This window comes from Macaca fascicularis, chromosome 18 (genome assembly GCF_037993035.2).
Source record: "Macaca fascicularis isolate 582-1 chromosome 18, T2T-MFA8v1.1".
Classification (NCBI taxonomy): Eukaryota; Metazoa; Chordata; class Mammalia; order Primates; family Cercopithecidae; genus Macaca; species Macaca fascicularis.
Genome location: NC_088392.1, coordinates 65,469,423 through 65,493,294, shown reverse-complemented (window position 1 = coordinate 65,493,294; position 23,872 = coordinate 65,469,423). Strand labels below are relative to the sequence as shown.

Here is a 23,872-nt window from a genome sequence, read left to right as displayed (position 1 = left end):
GAAAGACATTCCATGTTCATGGACTGGGAAAATGAATACTGTTAAAATGTCCATACTATTCAAAGCAATCTACAGATTCAATGCTATCCCTACCAAAATGCCAATGACATTCTTCACAGAAATAGAAAAAAACAATTCTAGAATTTACGTGGAACCACAGAAGACCCAAAACAGCCAAAAGTATCCCGAGCAAAAAGAACTGGAGGAATCATATTACCTGACTTCAAATTATAGTACAGAGAGTTACAGTAACCAAAACAGCATGCTACTGGCATAAAAACAGACACACAGACAAATGGAACACAATACAGAACCCAGGAACACATTCTCACACTCAACAGTGAACTAATTTTCAGCAAAGGTACCAAGAACATACATTGGAGAAAAGACAGTCTCTTCAATAAGTGGTACTGGAAAAACTGGATATTCATGTGCAAAAGAAAGAATAATAGACCCCTATCTCTTCCCATATACAAAAATCAAATCAAGATGGATTAAGGACTTAAATTTAAGACCTCAGACTATGAAACTACTACAAGGAAACACTGGAGAAACTCTCCAGGACATTGGTCTGGGCAAAGATTTCTTGGTAATACCCCACAAGCACAGACAACCAAAGAAAAAATGGACAAATGGAAACACATCAAGTTAAAAAGCTTCTGCACAGCAAAGGATACAATCCACAAAGTGAAGAGACAACCCACAAAATTATAAAAAACATTTGCAAACTACCCATCTGACAAGGGATGAACACCTAGAATATATAAGGAGCTCAAACAACTCTACAGGGAAAAAAACCTAATAATGCTATTAAAACATGAGCCACAGATTTGAATAGATATTTCTCAAAAGAAGACATACAAATGGAAAACAGGCATATGAAAAGGCGCTCAACACCACCGATTAGAGAAATGCAAATCAAACTACGATGAGGTATCATCTCATCCCAGTTAAAACAGCTTATCTCTAAAAGACAGGCCATTACAAATGCTAGCAAGGATGTGGAGAAAGGGGAACACTGTTGGTGAGAATGTAAATTAGTACAACCACTATGAAGAACAGTTTGGAGGTTTCTGAAAAAAACAAACATAAAGCTACCCCATACGACCCAGCAATCCCACTGCTGGATATAGTCCCCAAAAAAAGGAAAAGCAATATACAGAAGAGATACAGGCACTCCCATGTTTGCTGTGGCACTGCTCACAGTAGCCAAGATTTGGAAGCAACCTACGTGTCCATCAACAGATGGATAAACAAAAGGTGGTACTTCCACGCAATGGAGTACTATTCAGTCATAAAAAAAGAACAAGATCCTATCATTTGCAACAACATGGATGGAACTGGATGCTGTCTAATATTATGTTAAGTGAAATAAGCCAGGCACAGAAAGATGAACATTGCATGTTCTCACTTATTTGTGGGAATTACAAATCAAAACAATTGAATACATGGAGATAGAGAGGAGAAGGCTGGTTACCAGAGGTTGAGAAGGGTGGTGGGGCAGGGTGGGGGGAATGTGGAGATGGTTAATGGATACAAAAGAAAAAAAATAGAAAGAATGAATAATACCTGATATTTGATAGCACAACAGGGTGACTATAGTCAAAATAATTTAATTGAACACTTTACAACTGGATTGTTTGTAACACAAAGGATAAAAGCTTGAGGGAATGGCATCCCATTTTCCATGTGATTATTACACATTGTATGCCTACATCAAAATATCTCATGTATCCCTTATATACACCTGCTATGTCCTCACAAAAATTAAAAATTAAAAAAGAACAGAATGCTAAATTGCCTCATAGTGGTAGATATTAAATATAGTTCCAACATATTTTAATGTAATAAATCAGTGTAAGCTATATAAAAATAGTAAAATTCTAAATCCACCTACTTGCTAAAATTCTGTAATTTTTTAAAGCCTATTTTTAAAATTACATCTTTTTAACTCTGCATTAAATATTTGTGCACAACTGTATCCTAGTGCCTGGAATGGTGCCTGGAACGTGCTCTACTTTATCAGGATTTCCGAGAATGAACAAGGCCTGTGCCTTGTGACAGAGACTGCTAATTTCTCCCAATAGCTCTTTCTCCCCTTCGTCATTAGTTAAGAGTCCCAAGTTTGACCTTTTGCCCTCCAGCTAAAAGACCGTATTTCTCCATCTCTCTGTCAGCTATAGACATATGACTACTTTCTGGCCAAGAAGAATGGAAATACTGTGCACAGGACAGTAGATCTAATCAAAGGGAAGAGTATACCCCTTTTTCTGCGCCTTCCTCCTTCCTGCTGTCTAAAATTTGACAGTAGGAACAGCCCTTAACACCTGAAACTGCCAGACAGGCCCAGACTGCCTGCCTCTCATTTTCTTTACAGTGAAAGAAATATACATCTCTAATTTAGAATAATGTTATGGGGTTTGGGGTTTTTTGCTTGTTAGCTGGTAATACACTGATACATGTAATGTTTTTATAAAGCACCACAGACTATTCTAATATGACTTTTGGATAAAAAGTAATTTAGAGAAATTTCAGTTTAAAAAAAAAAAAAAACCAAAAGCACAAACAACAAAAATTTAAAACTTTGATGCATAAAGGAACACTATCAACAAAGTAAAAAGACAACCTAAGAAATGGAAGGAAGTATTTGCAAATCCTATATCTAACAAGGGTCTAGTATCTAGAATATACACACAATTACGTAAAGAACTCTACGCTCGGCGATGAGATGACAAACAATCCAATTAAAAATGGGCAAAGAACTCAGACATTTCTCGAAAAAAGACAGCCAGTAGGCACGTGAAAAAATGAGTTCAACAGGTGAATGCAAATCATAATCACAATGAGATACCACTTCACACCTACTAGAACGGCTACAATTTTTAAAAAAGAAAATAAGTGTTCACAAGAATGTGGGGAAAGTAGAACTTTGCATATTGCTGATGGGAATGTAAAATGTCAGCCATTGTGGAAAATAGTATGGTGGTTCTTTAAAATGTTAAACATAGAACCACCATAGAACCCAGGAATCCTACTCTTAGGTATATACCCAAAAGAATTGAATACAAATGCTCAAATACTTGCAAAAACATTCACAGCATTACTATTTGCAACAGCCAAAAGGTAGAAACAGCCCAAATGCCCATAAATGGATGTACAGATACAACGTGATATATACATACCATACTTCTTAGCCATCAAAGGCAAAGTGCTTATACATGCTACAATGCGCATGAACCTTGAAAACATTAGGCTAAGGGAGAAAGCCAGACACAGAAGCTCACATATTGTATAATTCCATTTACATGAAAAGTTCAAAATGGGCAAATCCATAGAGAAGAAGCAGATTCATGGTTTTCAGGGACTGGGGATGGGGTACCAGACGGACAGGGAGTGTTTAATGGGTACAGGGTTCCTTTTGGAATGACAAAAATGTTTTGGAAGAAGACAGAGGTGATAAATGCACACTGAGAATGTACTAATGCCATTCACTGAATTATATGCTCAAAAGAGCGAATTTTATGTTATGTGAATTCTATCTCATTTTTTCCCAAAGTTTAAAAGAACTCAAAAAAAAAAAAAAGACAAATATGCATTTATCATATGACCTGGCCATTCCACTAGGTATTTACATAAGAAAAATAAAAGCTTAGGTCCACACACTTGTATATACAAATATTCATAGCTTTATTTGTAATACCCTCAAACTGGAAACAACCTAAATATCCATCAACACATGAATGGATAAACTGTGGTACAGCCACAAAATGGATTATTTAGCAATAAAAAGGAGTTAACTATTGATATTTTCAACAACATGGATGAACCTAAAAATAACTATGCTGAGTTAAAGAAGCCAGAGCCCACCCCCAAAAGTACATACAATATGATTCCATTACTACAAAATTTTAGAAAATTCCTGCCAATGTCTAGTGATAAAAAGCTGATCAATACTTGTTTGTGGACAGGGGTGGAAGAAAGAATAAGGGGTATTACAAAGAGGCAGTAGGAACTTTTGGAAGGAATAGAAGTATTCCTTATCTTGATTGTGGTGACAGCTTCTTTAGGGCAAGCACATGTCAAAACTCATTCAGTAACAGTTTAAATACATGGCGTTTATTGTACATCAATTATACCTCAATAAAGCTATAAAAAAATGATAGCATTTAGCAATAGGAAGGACATAGTAAAAGGACCAATCATATATTTGACAGTGGAAGTTAAAACAATAATACATTTCATATGCAGCCTTAAAAACATTTTTGGGCTGGACACAACGGTTCACACCTGTGATCCCAGCACTCTGGGAGACTGAGACAGGCAGATTACTTGAGCCCAGGAGTTTGAGACCAGCCTGGGCAACCGGGCAAAACCCTGTCTCTACAAAAAATACAAAAATGAGCTGGGTATGGTGGTGCATGCCTGTGGTTCCAGCTATGAGGAAGGCTGAGTTGGGACAAACACCTGACCCAGGGAAGTTGAGGTTGCAGTGAGCTGAGATCTCTGCAGTGAGCCGAGATCATGCCACTGCACTCCAGCCTGAGCGACACAGCAAGACCTTGTCTCAAAAAATGTTAAAAAAAAAAAAAATTCAAAGAATAGGTGTTTTTCAAAGCAAAATATTCACTCTGATATTACTCAAAATGATGTAAGATATTAAACAGCAATGTGCATTGTATTTGTGTTTGCACACTCATATGAATAAGCTAAGACACACCAAAATCCTGCTGGTGGTTCCTGGGACCTGGTTTTCATATTCTTCTCTATAAGCTCTAAAATAGCTTTCTGTATACTCCTGTATATCTTCCATATATATCTCATAATTCTATAATTAGCAAAATAGTTTACAATATGCCTACTTAGGAACTGATAGTTGCATCATCAAATTTTGCATCGATTGGCAATGCATCAGATGTAAAACGATGTTTGCAAGGTCCTCTTAGACACTGCAGAACATATGACTTTCTCAGACGTCTGGTATGGGAGCCCAATCTGAGAATTTAAGCACACTCCTGTCTCGTCATGGTTGCAAAGCTTCAATCTAAAAATAGCTTACTCTTACATAATCACTCGCCACAGATTTGTATATTTTACATATCCTCAAAATAAAGAGGTTTTTTTTTTTTGTTTTTTTTGTTTTGTTTTGTTTTTTTTAGATACGCCACCAGAGGTAAATAATCATGTTTGAAAGCAGGGAAGTTTAATCATAATCTAAACAAATCCTGTTTTCAGAAGTTATTCAGGAGCTCTGCAATTGATAGTTTTGCTGATGAAAATAACCAGAAACAGTTATATGTAACAGAAGTAACACCATAGCAATTAATTGTTTAAATAAACTTTATTTGATTTACATACAATACCTTTAAGTGTATGATTCAGTAAGCTTTTACAAATATATATGCCATGTAACTAGCACCACATCAAGATACAGGACATTTCCATTACCTCTCTCCCCCAAGTTCTCATGTGCCCCTTTCATGGTCACTCTCCCCCTTCTCTCCACCCCCTGCCCAGGCCACCACTGCTCTGACTTCAATAACCATGGTTTAGGTTTGTCTGTTTTTGAACTTCAGATAAATGGAATCACGTAGGATGCGTACTCTTTTGTATCTGGCTTTTATCAGTATAATGTTCTTCAGGTTCATCCATGTTGTTGCAACTATAAGCAGTTCTTTTGTTTTTACGAAGGACTATTCCACTGCACATTTATTTCATGATTTCCAGCTCCGCTTTTTACATGCCTTCAGCTCTGTCTCTGAAAATAGCTTCCTGTCTATGGTAAACATTGTTAAGCCCAGAAAGACAATCACTTTGCTTTTTTAGAATTTTGATATTTTATTCTGTTTTGACAAGAGTTTTCATGGTTCTCAAACCGAGGTAAAAAACTTAAATGTGCTGGAATGACAACTTAGGAGGTTATATGTCTATCTGAAGAAAACACTGCAAATATGTGAAAGCAGTGCTTCCCAAGGTTTGTCAGTATGTATGTTTACTTTACACCAGGTGCTATGCTAACTATGTGGTGTACTATTTCATATGATCCTCCCCACCCACAATCTTGTGAGGTTTGCCACTGAACAACACACTTAAAAACGGTTACGATGGTAAACCATATGTATATTTTACCAAAAACAGAAAAAAATTAAAACTTTTTCCTCCAAATATTGGACTAAAATATATAGTTAGGATGACTCATATTAACGCACCAGGAAAACCCCAAAACACTCCCATTGCAATATTTGCCATGTATTTTTACTTGGGTCCTTGACATTATCTATAACAAAGTCATTATCAAAATGTATCTATTCTTGACATAAAATAAAACCATAGCATAAGGTAAAAATATATTCCCAACATTTTTTTTGAAATGGAGTCACATTCTGTCGCCGAGGCTGGAGTGCAGTGGCGCGACCTCAGCTCACTGCAACCTCCGCCTCCTGGGTTCAAGCAATTCTCCTGCCTCAGCCTCCCAAGTAGCTGAGATTACAGGAGCGCATCACTGCACTCGGCTAATTTTTTTGTATTTTTAGTAGCAAAAAATTTCACCATGTTGGCCAGGCTGGTCTCGAACTCCTGACCTCAAGCTATCCACCCACCTCCGCCTCCCAAAGTGCTGGGATTACAGGCATGAGCCACCACGTCCGGCCTATTCCTAACATTTTAGCAACTATTTACTTAATACTACTTGCAGAAAAAAAAATCCCAAAATGTAATCAGCATATGTGAATGCACTCTGCGACACAACCATATTCAATTAATTCACAAGAGAATGTTGTAATCTAGTGATTGCCAAACTGTGAGACTACGAAAATACAATACAGTTCCCAATAGGGACTGACGCAGGACCTACCAGTGATGAAGGCTACGCAGAAACTGTGGATGAACCACAAATCAGGCTTTGAATTCTCTTAAGGCCAAAACAGAAAGAGAAATACAATCAATTATGCCCTTTTAATTGTCCACCAGGAAAAAAAAACCACCAACTGTTCCTTGGAGAAAACAAACTCCCTCTTTGCCCTTAGCTCTAATTTCTCATCCAGGATTACATAAAGAGTATTAGAGGGCAAAATAATCATGTCATTAAGGCTAATATTTTTTGAAATGCCCTTCAACAAAAATTGAGGAAAAACTCCAACTTACAATTCAGTGAGGGCCATTTTTCTGAAAAATCAAGAAAACATAGTCCAGGCTATAGCATTCTGACAGTCCAGTTTAACATTAAGATAAGGAATCTTAAGAAATACACTACTTCTATATTTTCCCAAAATGCGACTTCTACCAAGCAAAATCTTCACAAAAAGATGGACAGCAATTTCCTGTTGAGAACCTGGAACACAGGTATTCTGTGCAAAATCGGAAGACATTTCAATACTCTTGGCCATCTGCTTATCTTATTTCTAAATGTGGCATCCTTTGGTCAAATTGAGAAAGTAGCTTATATAGATGGCCACATCCGCTTGGGCTGTCTGAAGAATTTTCCCAGTTCTAGACGTGTATGATATAGTTGGGCTGTTCTTCGGCATTAAATTTGGAGGTAGAATCCTGGATTGAACTCTAAGTTTTGTCCGCTCCTAGCTACATAAGCTTGGGCAAGTAACTGACACTCTCCCCTCCTGGCCCTAGGCTCTGCTGTAAAATAAAGAGCAGATCCCTTTCAAACTGTTCTATGGAGGTGCCGCAGTGGATGAACAGGTGCTTTTACTTTCATTGGTCTTCTATAACTGGCACCCACATCTGCCTCCAGTGCCAATAAAACATTTGAAGACCACCAGACCAGATGTTCTACAATCCAAGACTGATTCTGTGACTTTCGGATTTTAAACAACTAATCCTTAACATTACTAATAAAAATAAATAAAATATTCAAAATTAAATAATTTCTAACACAAGAAAGAAATTTTGGCTGGGCACGGTGGTTCACACCTGTAATCCCAGCACTTTGGGAGGCCGAGGTGGATGGATCACCTGAGGTCCAGAGTTCGTCACCAGCCTGGCCAACATGGCGAAACCCCATCTCTACTAAAAATACAAAAATTAGCTGGGCATGGTGGTGCATGTCAGTAGTCTCAACTACTTGGTAGGCTGAGGCAGGAGAATCGCTTGAACCCAGGAGGCAGAGGTCTATGTGAGCCGAGATCATGTCACTGCACTCCAGCCTGGGTGACAGAGTGATATTCCATCTTAAAAAAAAAAAAAAGAAAGAAAGAAAGAAAAGAAAAAAAAGAAAACGAAAAAGAAATTTTCTAACAATTATACTCACAAATGATTTCTAATCCAGCTGTTCAGAACCCAGAAAAACAACAACAAAAAAAATCCCCCACAGAAAATATTATAATAAGTGAGGGCTAATTTCTCAAGTAAACCCAAAAAAGTCCAGTGTCCTGAATGTAGCAAATAATTAAGCAAAAGAACAGGTGATGCCACCACAGCATAGCAGGTAGCATGTTGTCACTGGAGCACAGCGTCTCCCCTGCCACTGTGTGTAACAGCGTGTCCATGTCTGCAGCCTGGGCGGTTCCGAGCTCCCCTCTCCCAGGGCAAAGACATCCCCGCATCTCTCTGGACCACTGAGCACAACACTGCGCTTCTGGTTATTCCCATCACCACCGACTGCTTCCCATCGGGCTTTCTCTCATCCAACACACCATACCACAAACCAGTTTTGCTCCCTTTCTCTCCCTAACTTGTGCACAAGTTCCTTTTAAGATATTTTTGTCAGAATAAAACATGGAAACTGACGGGTTTCCCCTTATTGCATCTGAATGTCACAGCAACCTGTGATGTAGAAAGAAAGGGTCTGTGTTAACGACTCCGTGTTACACAAAAGAACGTGAGCCTTGGAGTAAGTTGCCCAGAGTCAAAGAGCAAGAAAAGGGTCCCTGTTAGTGAAACCTGTGCCTGGGGACCCTACATAATAGCAGGTTTGAGTTCTATCATTCATGCCTTCTTCCCTGGCTTTCCCCGCACTCTCCCTGGCTCTGTCTTCAGCTGGTCTGCGTAACGAAGAACACAGATCATGAGGTAAACAACGGTGAACCTTTGAGCATCTAAAGAAAACCAGACACAGGTTATCCTGGCTTGTTCCTCTTTGGTGTTGGGGCCAAGGTTCTGAGAAGAAGGAAAGGGGGAAATGAGTATGTTGAGCAGACGGTGGAAAAATCCTCAAAGTGTAGGACAGAGAAAACAAGGGAGAAAGGAAAAAGGTGGAAAAGGAAACAAGGGAAGGAGGGTCATTCTTCTACCACTCAAGAACAGAAAAGAAAGTATGAGGGAAAAAGAGGAAGAAGGTGAGCAGTAGGTGAGGAAAAGAAACAGAAATGCCAAGCAGTGGAAACAGGACGAGGTGGTTCACAGAAAAAACTTGGCAGCCGTCCAAACCTTCTGTACATTTTAGGTGTTTTAAATGTTAGGGGTATACTACCTAGACTCCATTCAAAAGCTCTCGTCAGGCGGGAAAGATGGAGGCTACAAAAATACATTATTAGAGTTTAAAAAATAAACCAACGGCTAGAGCTAACAGTCATACATTCACAAAATTACAAAATACTAGAACTACAAAATATACAACTAGAAATCCAGAAAGGAAAAATTTTGAATTATCCACATTCAAAAGACAGAGGATAATAAATTGTTCTAAAGAAAAAAATAAAACTTAAACTGACACAGATAATTGTAAAATTTAATTATAAAAAAGATGCAATAGATAAGAAACTGAAGACCATTCATTGAAAAGTAATCAAAAAAAGCTTTAATGCGACTTATAGGGAGGGACTGAGATTCATTTGAAAAGAAATTTCTTTGGTGATATCCAGGTCAGTATTAGAAAAAAGAAAATGGAAAAAGTTTAAGAAAGATATATATTACAGATCCAACCTAAGTTAAAAAAAATGAAATAAAATTATGAATATCTTTATAATACATTTCAAAATTTAAAAGAATTCCTAAAAATATATAGCTTGTCAAAACTGACCCAAAAAGAAAAACTAAAATAATCCTAGAAACATTAAATATATGTAGTGAGTAGTTAAAAAAAAAACTTTACAAAAAGATAAGGTGGTTTTATAAGAAATTTCTAAATCTTCAAGGAACAGATCATTTCAATTTTATACAAAACAGCAAAAGAAGGAATACTCCTAAACTCACTTTATGATGTCAGTATATATTAAACCCTGATGAGGACAGAACAAAAAAAGAAAATTACAGGTCAATCTCACTTATAAACAGACATACTAAAATAGATACTAAAATCCAAAGGAAACCAAATTGAGAAGAATGTTAAAGATATACATCATAACCAAATTAGGTTTATTCCAAGTATATAAGGATGGCTGGCTTGGCATTGGAAAAAGTCCAAATATATCATTTACCAGCTTAGCAAATTTAAAAAACCATACCACCCTTTTAATAGACACCAAAGAACATCTGATAAAACTCAACATCCTTTAATGATAAAAAAAAAATTTCAACAATATATGAAAGGAAACTCTTTAATTCTGGTAAATGGTATTTGTTAAATACCATTCTTAACAGTGAATCATTAGAAGTTAGAGGTATGCCTTTTTGGTTTTTTTTTAATCAAGGATGAACATGAATTCCTACCATCTCAGCTTCTATGCAACATTGCCCTGAAGGCCCTAGCCAATAAATTAAGAATTACGAAAAGAAATGAAAGGCATAAGAACTGAAAAAAAGGAATAAAATTACAATAATCCACAGATTATGAATGTCTACAAAGTCTATCTTCATCATTTGTTTCCTCACCTCCCTCACATTTACTCCTTTGCATGCTGCAATCTGGTTTCTTATGTCAAGCTTCCTTTGTTTTTTTGTTTATTTTTTATTTTTGAGACAGGGTCTCACTCCGTCACCCAGGTTGGAATGTAGTGGTGCAATCTCGGCTCACTGCAACCTCCCCTTCCCAGGTCCAAGTGATCTTCCTACCTCAGCCTCCCAAGTAGCCGGAACCACAGGTGCCCACCACCATACTCAGCTAATTTTTTATATTTTTTTGGGAGAGACGGGGTTTCGCTATGCTGCCGAGGCTGGTCTCAAATTCCTGGGCTCAGGGGATCCACCTGCTTCAGCCGCCCAAAGTGCTGGGATTACATGTGTGAGCCACCGCACCTGGCCCTATATGAAGCTTCTAAAACTTCTGTCATCAAAGATTTCAATGACCAGCCACCAAGGCACACATACACCTATATAACAAATCTGCATGTTCTGCACGTGTATCCCTTTTTTTTGGTCTTGGTTTTTTAAGAATAAAAAAAAAAAAAAAGATTTCAACGACCACCTGGCTACCAAATACAATGGACATACTTCATTTCTTACCTGTTCTCTGGGTGGCTTGCCTTCCTTGATCTCCCCTGTTCTAGAGTTCCTCCTGCCTCTCTGGCCACCTTTTCTCAGTCATCTCCACTGGCTCCCTTTCTTTCACTTGTCTTTTAAGTATCAGTATTCAATCTTTCTATTTCAAACTTGTTCAAGCGCCTTCTCCTAGGTGATATTATTCATTCCTTTGACCTCAATGACCATGTTTACTTAGGTGACTCCCAATATTAATGATTCCCAAATTTTTATCAGACACCTAAGGACAACCTTACTTGAATATTAGCATGTCCAAAAGGCAACTCATCTTTCCACATTCCCTCAATTCCCTACCTTAATCACCTTCTATACAGTGTGACTTGTGCCATAAACCTGGGTGTCACTTAAAGTTCCACCTTCATTCCCCACATTCCCTGCAGTACCAGCTCCGATTCATGTTGTTTGTTTCTGAAGCATTTCTGCTCTGCATCCCCCTTTCCTTCTCCACAGTCACTAACTTGGTTCAGTCCCTGATTACCTCTCCTGAGTTCCTGCACCTGGTCGTCCTGTTTGTAGGCCTGTGTTCCTCTCTAATCCTTCTCATAAGGAGCAAATCTCATTAAATCTGATTAAAATCTTTCAGTGACTAACTGCCCAAGATAAGTTTCGAACTCTATAAGCATACGTTACAAAGTCCTTCAAAAGGACCCTGCTTCTATCTTTTAGACTGGACTTTATTCTTTCCCCTCATTCCAGTCTTAATGAAAGATTTGCTAAAATTTACCCTCTTCTATTGTTTCTGGGTATGTTGCACCTTCTGTAAGAATTTATTTCATCACCTGATGCCCGTATAAGTCAGATGACTAAACAGATTTTAGTCATCTAGTTTTACGAAGACAGACTGGTCTAGCAGTCTCTTATAAGGTAAACAATCTATAAATATTTATCAAATGACTCAAAAAAAGGTCACAGAAAGTAACAGACATCAAATCCTCAATGGACCATTATAAAAACGTATAGGGGTTACACCCTTAAGACTCTGAAGTTAAAATGAAAGGAAAATTATGTCTGCCTATATAACTCATGCAAAATTCATCAGCGTACAAGCCAGGCACTGCATTCTATATTAGGAATATGGTATGGAATAAGACAAATACAGTCACATGCAGATTACAGTCTTGGTACCATTGTGAGATACAAAAACTTATCAGGCTAGATCCTGAGTCACATCAAGCATAATAAGCCTAACACACACACACACACACACACACACACACACACCCCATGCTAATTAAAACCTTATGCATTTTGTTCAGAAAGTCCCCAAAAGTTATCACAATGAAATCCAGCTTCAGTTTACATAAACTTCATTTTATTTATAACTTATGTCCTAGCTGCTTCCAAAATTAATTTACAGCTGTATCTCTGGACTATATATTAAAATAAACTGAAAATTTTAGGAATATATGTTGAATAATGTGGACTGAATAACAATTCTAAATTTCTATTTTTTAGAGGAATTAAAATATTTCTTATAATCCTCAGAAAGCTGATAAACAGTCATATATTTGAGTGCCAGAAGTAGTAAGTTTAGCCAACCTTTTTATAAAGAATGTAAATGATAAATGCCAAAAACTGTACATGGAGCTTAGATTATGATGTTGTATAAATATTTTCTCAGTTATGCACAATATTTAAACATGCTCATACTATTTATAAACTACCTTGAATATTAGTAAAACCTTTGCTTTAATATGGAACACCTAACCGGCTTTTTTACTTCCCCCGCATTATGCAGGGCTCACAACTGGGGGCAAAGAAATTGTATGAGTCACTTTCACTATCAATACAATCTCCTAAATTTAACCTTTAAAGCGTTTCTAAAGAGGGGAGACTAGAGTCCAGAAACTATATTCAGGCTGATCCAAGTTCCTTTAAAACCCCAGTCTGGCAAAAGTAGCCCTGGGACAGAGGCTGAAATAGCTCCCTGGTCTTATGTTCAGATTAAATATCCACTAAACAGAAATTGAGTTACCTTTCCAAAGACATCAGCTTAGGGGCTAAAAATCAAATTTGACTTGGAGGGGAGATTAACTTCGGTGTGTCCTCAAAATGGAAAGTTTACATTTAGACACCCCCCCACCTCGCCCCGTATTCCAGCCTACACATTATTCCACCAACACACATTTCAAGCATTTTTCTCCCTCAAAAAAGATTTCTGCTAAGCAATGCCTTAATTCAGTCTTTGAACCTAATTAAAATTAAGAAACTTTTAATAGCCTTAATAACTCAGAAAAGCTGTACTAAGCTCTTCCCTGGCATCTTCCTCTCCTTACCCTCTCTCCAAACCCAGAAAAATCCAGCACAACAGAAAGCACAAAACAACTAGCCACATGCTCTGAATGCTAGGAAACGTGATTCCCCACTGGTTTAGGCTACAAAGAAAGCCGATGAGTAATCAAAAATCCTTCATCAAAACATTAAAGTTAAAAGCCACCTCCCCATTCCCCAACACAAATAGAATTTCCCTTTCTCTCCTTAATCCGCTCATGCACTTCTCGTATTCTTGGAATTTCAGCGGCCTCTGAGCAGCGGATGGTAAGTTCATCTCAATGTCAGCCCGAGCAGAGCCACGCGAAAAATCACTAACTTGGAAGGTTATTTAGGACAATAATGTCTTTCACTGTCTTACTCCTCCCACTCCAGCCCTTCTTGACCTAATACCGATATTCAGCTGAAAAACACATCAGTCCACGGGCTTTTTCCCCAGGGGCTCTTCCTGCAGGATCCCGCACTGGGAAGAATAGGGTCTCCTGGCTGGTGCGCCCCTCCCCACGCGCCCGCGGCTGCACCCCACTCTGCACACACACGTCCAACTATTCTTGGATCTACTCACATCCCTGGATCAAGTCTGGCCGCCCTCCTCGCTCCCTCCCCCGGCGTCCTCCGTGGCCCCAGGCTGCCCCGCAAAGCCACCGAGCTGCAAATACACCCACCTACCTGGGCCAGATCCGAGGACCCCGGCTGGCGCGCTCCACCCTGCGCTCCTCGCAAGCTCCAGCGTGAATGCGCCCGGCCTGCTCCTCCTCCTCCCCTCCAGTCGAACCGAGCCGAGCCGATCCGGGAGGCACGACCCAGGGCGGCCCGCAAGGTCTCCCTAAGTCACCTTCGCGCAGCCCGCCCCTGGCTCCGGCCGGGCAGCAGCGCCCGCCTTCCCCAGCGAGGTCGGGCAGAGGCGTTGCCCGCCAGCGGCACAGGACTCCCGCGCCGCGCCGCGCCCGCCCGGGCTGCGGAGGTCCGCGCTACCCCCCAGCCGCCGCTGGCTCGGCCGCAGACCCGCCTTCCGAGGCTCGCAGGGAGTGCGCGGGCGGGCGGCGGCAAGGCCTGCGGCGGGCGGCTCTCTGCGCGCTGCGGCCGGGTCCGGGCCGCTCCTCCCCTTCCCCAGTGCCGCTGGCGGGCGGAGGCGCAGGTAGGGACCGCCGGGGAAGCCTGCACGGCCCTCCGAGGAGAGGTCGGGAACTGCTCCTTGGGCTCTGCGTGAGCGCCGCGCCGAGGCGCCTGCGAGGTCCTAGAGCGGCTGTGCGCTCGGCCCTCTCCTGGAGACACCGGCCCTGGCAACTTTTTTTTTCTTTTTTTTTTTTTTTTGTTTGCCAGCCCGCCCCTCGGGAGACTCTGGAAAGCAAAGGAATCTTCTCTCCAGTCCTGCCTGTCACTTACTCAGGCTTATGCTGATGCGTTCACGTTTACGGTTCCAAAACCAAAGACTGAAAGGCAGTCTTCACATATTTATTGTTTATACCCTAGTTGGGACACTGAGCAACAAGGAAAACAACGGTATTAATCCTACTACCGTGAAATCTACTTAGGTAAAATTATTCCAGCCAGGCTTGAAGGGCAAAGGTTCAGAGGACAGGAAAACCCACCACCCAAATACCACACTTAAGTGGGATGTTCGGGTTAATGAAATTTATGGTTAACTGTAACACTCTGATGGAGGGAAAAAAATATTTTTGTTTCAACATGTTTCAAACCTTTCACCTTACTAAAGTATATAAATCTGTCCTCATACTTTAGTGAGTTCAGAGTAAAAATGAACAAAATTAAATATTTCTTGCTCAAGATCCTAGGTACTTTTAAGTCCCATTGTAATCGGTGGTAGCTGTAATTGCACTACAGACCTAGAATGTGTTAAAGACCATTCCAGGTCATGCTGGGAAAATTGGGAATGAATGTCAGTGAGGTTTCATGGCACCTTTGCTTTCATTTATTATTTATTTATGTATTTATTTATTTTGGCGACAGAGTCTTGCTCTGTCGCCCAGGCTGGAGTGCAGTGGCACAATCTCAGCTCACTGCAACCTCCACCTCCTGGGTTCAAGTGATTCTCATGCCTCAGCTTCCTGAGTAGCTGAGATTACAGGCCCGCGCCACCATGCCCAGCTAACTTTTTGTATTTTTAGTAGAGACGGGGGGTTTGCTATGCTGGTCATGCTGGTCTCCAACTCCTGGCATCAAGTGATTCACCTGCCCCGGCCTCCCAAAGTGCTGGGATAACAGGTGTGAGCCACCACGCCCAGCCTCATGGCAGCTTTAAAAAGTCAGTTTATTTCTTTTTCTTTTCTCACTCGAAATAACAACAGTTACTGTATTTGGAAAAATCACATACAGAAAGAGGAGTTCCTGCTACAGAATCTCTCCCTACGCCCTGAAAATTAGAGAATAAACTCAGTTTATAAAAGTAGTGCTAGGTAGCAAAACAATGAACAACTAATTACCTTCTTGTTTTAAAAGGCAATCTGCATGGGCCCTAAATGTGTCAGGTACTGTACTGAAGCACCTCACATAAAATAACACATATATGCGCTCAATTTCAGATGTGGAAACAGAATTCCTAAACATATATTCATTTATTCAAGGTTGAGGTAGCAGAGTTTAGATCCAAATTGGTCTGATCCCAAAGCCTGAATCTTTTCCTTTGTACATTCGTTATTCATTCATTCGAATATTTATTCACCATCTACCACATGCCAAGTACCATGCTACAAAAATAACTAAGATACAGTTGCTTCCTTAGGGAGCTCCAGTTTGTGAATATATAATGATACAATGTGATAAATGCTATGACAGCCAGAAACTCATGGAGCAGCAGGGACACCTCACCTAGTTTTAAAGGGTGGAGCCTCGATGAGGAAATGGTTACAGTCATCCAACAGAGCAACCTTGAGAATTTATCTCACAGAACAGCAATGGGGAACAGTATGCTGGAGTCGGGGAAGGCAGAGCAAAGGGAGATAGGCAACCAAGACACAAAAAAATCACACTGGGCTGGGTGCAGTGGCTCACACCCATAATCCCAGCACATTGAGAGGCTGAGACAGGCAGATTGCTTGAGGTCAGGAGTTCTAGACCAGCCTGGCCAACATGGTGAAACCCTGTCTCTACTAAAGTACAAAAATTAGCTGGGTGTGGTGGTGTGTGCCTGTAATCCCAGCTACTCGGGGGGCTGAGGCAGGAGAATTGCTGAAACCCAGGAGGCAGAGGTTGCAGTGAGCCAAGATTGTGCCACTGCACTCTAGCCTGGGCAACAGAGCAAGACTCCTTCTTAAAAAAAAAAAAAAAAAATTGACAGGACTTGAATCAAGATAGGGAGGAAGGAGGAGGATGAACCGAAGCCATTTCCCATGATCCTGGCCTGAATTACTGAATGGGTGGTGCAAGTCTATGAGTTGAATGGATAACTCAGTTTAAGACACATTGGTTTTGAAATGCTTCTGATGTAAGCATATGTAAATGTTCAAAAGGCAGCTGGATATACTAGATCACAACTCAGGAGAAGTCTGAAATGGAGACATCTGAGTCCTCAGGAAATTCTAGTTAAAGGAGTGGGTGAGATCATCCAGGGAGAATGTGAAGAGTAAGAAGGTCACTCACAGAAACCTAGGGAATACTAACATTTAATACATAGGCAGATGAAAAATGCTTTGGAAGGTGACTGAGGCCAGGTGTGGTGGCTCATGCCTGTAATCATAGCACTTTGGGAGGCCAAGGCGGGTGTATCACTTCGGGTCAGGAGTTTGAGACCAGCGTGGTTAACATGGTGAAACCCCATCTCTACTAAAATACAAAAAATTAGCTGGGTGTGGTGGCATGCACCTGTAATCCCAGCTACTCAGGAGGCTGAGGCAGGAGAATCGCTTGAACCCGGGAGGCTGAAGTTGCAGTGAGCCAAGATGGCACCACTGCACTCCAGCCTGGGCAACAGAGTAAGACTCCATCTCAAAAGACAAAAAAAAAAAAAAAGGTGACTGAGAGGGAGCTGCTACTGAGGAAGGAGAAGCCAAAAGAGGTGGCACTGTGGAAGCCACGGCGGAATTCCAAAAAACAGGAAGTAGTCACATGCCAGGCCCTTCAGAGGACAAGCAAGACAATTTTTAAATATCCTCTGGTTTAACAGTAAGGAAATACTGGCAAGAACAGTTTCGGTGGACTTGCTGAAAATTAAGAAGTAGAAACAGAAAGTATCACATTTTCAAAATTGGAATTGGAAAAGGATGCAGGGAGATAGACAAAAGCTATAAATAAGGGGGTAGAGAATTCCAAAGAGAGGAGCTATTTTTTGAAGCAAGGTCCCCAGAGAAGCAGAATGTAAGGAGACAGATGCCTCCAGCAAAAGGCAAGAAGAAAGGATAAGAGCAGATGCAGATAAAAACCGGAGTGAAGGGTGGTAGGGAGTGGAGCCATATACAGTGACTTCCTCATGTTTAACAAAGGAATTCTGCTCAGAGTGGAAATAGATCTGAGAGGACTACAGAGACAGAGGGCCAGAGAGGGGTGCAGGCCCAAAAGAGCTGTTAAGAACATTAGGAAACAAAAGATATCAGGGTCACAAAATGACTACAGGACTGCCCGACAGCACAGGAAATGAAATGAATGGAAGAGATCATGACTTTGTAGAGCTGTAAGTCCATATGAACGCATGATTTCTCTTCAAAGATAGCAGTGTCCGGTCCAAAGAAGCAGTACAGAATTCCAACCCTTCAGACAGTTCCAATGTAGGGTCTGAATCTTTCCATTATACCACAAAATTAATCCCACTCTCTTTTTTTTTCCTCTTGAGACGGAGTCTCGCTCTGTTGCCCAGGCTGGAGGGCAACGGTGCAATCTCGGCTCACTGCAATCTCTGCCTCCTGGGTTCAAGTGATTCTCCTGCCTCAGCCTCCCAAGTAGCTGGGATTACAAGGGGCCTGCCACCATGCCCGGCTAATTTTTTGCATTTTCAGTAGAGACAAGGTTTCACCATGTTGGTCAGATTGGTCTCGAACTCCTAACCTCAGGTGATCCACCTGCCTCAGCCTCCCAAAGTGCTGGGATTACAGGCATGAGCCACCGTGCCTGGCCGGCACCACTCTTATTCCAGGCATACAGTTGGGTCACAGCTCTTCAGCAGTCAGGAGATTTAACATGAAATATGTATAAAACACTTGATAAGTGAGCTTATACTAACTTTAAATGGGCAGTTCTTACCTTGGAAAAATTGGTATGACTAACATCAAGGAAGCTCGATAGTACACAAAATGAGGAGGGCATCCTCTGGCAAGGAAAACTACGAAACAAATATAATTCCAGAAACCAGTTTCTGGCATTTTGAATGGAACTCTCAGACCAGGCTAAGAAACACCCAGCACTCACATTCTGTTATACCGTTTCCAAGAAAACCACCCTAAAACCAGTATCTAGGTTTTTCTTCAGTAGATCAACCACAAACTTTACAAAGTATTTTATATATTGCCATTTTCTCAACAGCATAAGCAGTTTTTTTGTTTGTTTTCTGTTTTGTTGAGACAGAGTTTCGCTCTTGTTGCCCAAGTTGGAGTGCAATGGCCCAATCTCGGCTCACTGCAACCTCCGCCACCCGGGTTCAACAGATTCTCCTGCCTCAGCCTCCCGAGTAGCTGGGATTACAGGCGCATACCACCACACCCGGCTAATTTTTTGTATTTTTAGTAGAAACGGGTTTTCACCATGTTAGCCAGGCTGGTCTCGAACTCCTGACCTCAGGTGATCCACCCCCCTTCAGCCTCCCAAAGTGCTGGGATTACAGGCATCAGCCACTAGGCCGTAGCAGTTTTACTTACCAATAAAATCTTCCTACAATAATGCCTCATTTATTTACAGCTCCTATGAAAACCTCGATTATGTAGGTCATATCAGTACATCCTCAAATAAGCAAAAAAAAACCCCACGTACCACAGAAATAGAAGGCACGAAGGCCTGCACACACTGAAACCCCCCAAGATTCTCATAGAGAGCCAGTTTACTCTGACTGGACATAATTTGATGGAGTTTGGTTATCTGGTTTTCTTTTTAATAAATAGGAGATTAGAAAGAGTAAATCAGAAGGCATCAGTATTCCACTGCTAGAGGCAGGTACACAGTTAATTTGAAAAATCAAGAGAGGTAATTTTTAAAAACCTATAAAGAGCAAACAAGAGCTCAAAAAGCATTGGCAGGACCAGGCCATTTAGTAGAAAAACACAGACTCATATAAACATTATCCCCTGAGGGCATCTCTGTATTAAGGCACAGAGTAATTATTGACATACAAAAGGCCAATCTTGAGACACCGAGAAAATGTAAAATTATGGCCTGACAAGGGCTTGTAAAAAAAAAAAAAATGAAAGAAACATAAAATTAAGTTGTAAAATTTTAGATTAAGAAGTAAATGTGGAACATTTAGAATAACAGCCATCAAAAAAGACTAGAATAAAAACAGCGTTGCTGCTGTGGGGGCTGGGGTCACTTACATCTACCGGATCCCTGTTTTGTGCCAGTCCCCACAGAGGTGTTTTACCAATATGATTGCATTTACTCTTCAAAACAATCCCTTTGGTTAGTCACCATCTTAAATAGGAGATTGTATTTTAAAACCGAGTCAAAGAGAGTCAATAGCAGAGCCAGGAATTAGAGCCAGGTCTGTAGGTCTTCAAAGCTTATGTCTGCTCTTTTAACAAAATTTCCAGATAAGAGAAATGTAATTTATAATGCCAGATAAATAAGGTATTACAGCACGTAATTACACCACTCTGACCTCGATTACGCTATTAAATTCCTATGTTGTAATCCTTATGCATTTGAAAGACTAACTTTAGAAATGCCACTTACCTTTCAAATATTTTGCAGTGCCTTCTCACTGTTTATCTTATTGTTGAGAAGGAAATCCATGGATTCTAAGTGTTTCATGGAGTTGACATTTCATGTAATTACTCAGAAGATATCTTAAATATATTCCAAAAGTTTGAAACATTAAATGCTAGTTACTAAACAGAATACTGTGTTCCAGGCACTATGCTAACATACTCTATATATGTATCATTCATCTACATAGAGTTGATGCCCACACCCAACTCTGAGGTGTTTATTTTCATTTTACAGAAGCTTGTCCCACAGTTGGAGAAAAGTTAGAGAAAGACTGAGATTTAAGACAGGTCCATCAGACTTTCAGACCAGTGCTTCTAAAAGCTTGCTACATGGTTTCCCTTATTTAAAAGATGAACACAAGGTTCAGAGAAGTGAAGTAGCCGTGTCATTTAAATAACAAGGACGGAAACACAACAGGATCATTCCAATGATAGTGGTCAAATAAAAGTTCTTTAGACAATGCTACTTCCTCCCAAAACAAGGTAAATCCAATGTTACACACATAAAAGCTCCAAGGTACTATCAGAAAAGAGAGGCTACAAATGTTAATTAGTTAAGATCTTGAGATAACTGTTAACTTTTTATTCAGGGCTTACTTTGTGTCTGGTACTATGCTAAGTATTTTGCTTACATTATCTTATTTAATCCTCATGATAAATTTAAGAGGCTAAAAGAGGTCAGTTAGCCTAAACTTTAGGTTAACACTCTTGCACATCTAGATTTTTACAAAGAGAAAGAATTAGGCTATTTTTTAAGCAGATAGTTTAAAAAATAGAATAGGTTGATTGCTTCAGAAATTAAACATGCACCAACATAACATGTTACTTCCAGTCTAATGTTCAGCCTTAAAACCATACATCTCTAGAACAAAAAAGCTATCGATACATCCATTAGGTACCACATAAGAGACGTGAGCGAAATGCGGTTTTACAATGTACTAAATATGTCATGAATCCTATGATATCATATTTTTTTAATTTCAAAGATATTCTGAATGCAACCATCCTGGTCAGATTTATTTAGAACACTAAATCATCTGTTATTTAAATAAACTTGCACATGAAATTTGCAAACCACCAAAAATAGAAGTGCTGAGGAGGGATATTTTCAAACAGTATTAAAAAATCAACCATTTGAAATGTTTAATGAACAATTATGTTTTCCTGTGATAGTTAATATAATTCTATTAAAAGACTTTTGGTAAGTTTGTTTTAAATGATTATTATTTCCATATTTGTCTTATTTTCCAAATAAACTAATATGTGGAATTGGTGCTACATACAGCAAACACAGCATTTAAAAATTTGTATATGCTCGCCATGGTGGCTCATGCCTGTAATCCTAGCACTTTGAGAGGCCGAGTGGGCAAATGGCTTGCATCCAGCAGTTCAAGACCAACCTGGGCAACATAGAAAGGCCCATGTCTTAAAAAAAAAGCAAAAATTAGCTGGGCGTCATGGTGCAGGCCAGTAGTCCCAGCTACTTGTGAGGCTGAGGTGGGAGGATCACTTAAGCCCTGGAGGCAGAGGCTGCAGTGAGCCATGACTATGCCACTGCACTCCAGCCTGGGCAACCCAGTGAGACCCTGTGAAATTGTATATGAATTCATAAGGATCCCTTTCTAATCATGAGGAAATAAAATTTTAGATCTTTACTTATTACAGGAAAATATATAAAAGCAATTTCATCTCTCTTTTTACTGAAACCTAATCTCTAACCAAAAGGTACAAGTAAACTAAAACAATAAGAAATTTCGTATCTTAATCTAAAATACTGAAGATTAGACATATATATAAAAATTAACAAAATAGAAAAGAAAGCCTATTGACACTTGACTTACACTGAAATCATAAAAATGAGGGGAAAAACAGCAAAACAAGAAAAATCCTAATTCTGGCAACTAAAACACATCTTTGTAACTTTTCAATCCTTTGAAAAAGAATCACTAATAGCTCAGCATACAACATACCACTCTTACTCATATTTGGTTTTCTTTTTTTTTTTTTTTTTTGAAACAGGGTCTCACTCTGTCACCCAGGCTGGAGTACAGTAGCGCGATCTCGGCTCACTGCAGCCTCCACCTCCCGGGTTCAAGCGATTCTCTGGTTAATTTTTTTTTTTTTGAGACAGAGTCTACTCCATCACCCAGGCTGGAGTGCAGTGGTGCAATCTCAGCTTACTGCAACCTCCGCCTCCCAGGCTCAACCGATTCTCGTGCCTCAGCCTCCCAAGTAGCTGGATTACAGGTGTGCGCCACCATGCCTGGCTAATTTTTGTATTTTTAGTAGAGATGGGGTTTCATCATGTTGGCCAGACTGGTCTCGACTCCTGACCTCAAGTGATTGCTTGCCTCAGCCTCCCAAAGTGTTAAGATTACAGGCGTGAGCCACCGCACCTGGCCTAATTTTTGTATTTTTTGGTAGAGACGGGGTTTCATCATGTTGGACAGGCTGGTCTCGAACTCCTGACTTCAGGTGATCTGCCCACCTCAGCCTCCCAAAATGCTGGAATTACAGGCATGATCCACCATGCTCAGCCCTTACTCATATTTAGAAAAGCAAATGGCAAACTGTTGAAGGGTAAGAGAGTGAGGGGAAAGAACACAAAAAATACTTAATTCATTGAGCTTAGTTTACTTAGATAAGTATGATAGTACTCTATTTCCTAAATAAAAGTATTTTTTTAATGTAAAGACCTTCCGTTTCTAGAATATTTTCACATCTCTGTTATTGAAGTGTTACAACAATCCTGAGTTGATCAACTTTAAGTATACTTATTAAATATGGCTACATCAACAAATTCAAAAGATATGAACACAAGTTATTTCATCCTGCTTAATCAATAATAAATAAGTTCTAAATTTTGGTGACAAATGAAGCTTTCCTTTGTCAATACTAATATTTTCCCACCTTTGAACAATTTGAAAGCAATGACTTCATGGACAACCATGCATGCAACATCCAAACAATCATTTTATAAATTCAATTCTGAGCTACCTACCCTTTCTTGTTTAGTGAAGAGATTAAGGCAATCACTCAAAGCTACACAAGTTTCTCTAGAAGCTTCTGAGACAACTTCAACTTTCTGAAGAAATGATGGAAACATTTCTATAAATAAAAGAATAAATACAGTGAGTGGGATTTTAAGGAATCTTAAGGTTAACTAAGAGCACAAAAATACTCTTATATCTATTAACCTCATCTTTCCATCTAGCTGTCTTAAGCAAAATATATATGTTTATTTTCTTTCTTTCTTTTTTTTTTCCTTGAGATGGAGTCAGCTCTGTTGCCCAGGCTGGAGTACAGTGGTACAATCTTGGCTTACTACAACCTCTGCCTCCTGGCTTCAAGCAATTCTTCTGCCTCAG

At 39.9% G+C, this 23,872-nt stretch overlaps 1 protein-coding gene across 10 annotated transcripts in view; it reads right to left on the bottom strand.

Annotated features, from left to right (window-relative positions):
• The window catches only part of OSBPL1A (oxysterol binding protein like 1A), a 225,405-nt gene that overhangs the window by 98,477 nt on the left and 103,056 nt on the right, over positions 1 to 23,872 (bottom strand). For 8 of the 10 annotated variants that reach the window (XM_005587007.5, XM_045378301.3, XM_045378302.3 and 5 more), the window contains one exon: positions 23,506 to 23,612. In XM_005587007.5, coding sequence (XP_005587064.3) covers positions 23,506 to 23,612 — 107 coding nt within the window. Of the gene's footprint in view, positions 1 to 11,331; positions 13,955 to 14,307; positions 14,915 to 23,505; positions 23,613 to 23,872 lie in introns of those variants that run through there. The other 2 variants (XM_005587012.5, XM_015440087.4) reach the window with 2 other exon arrangements.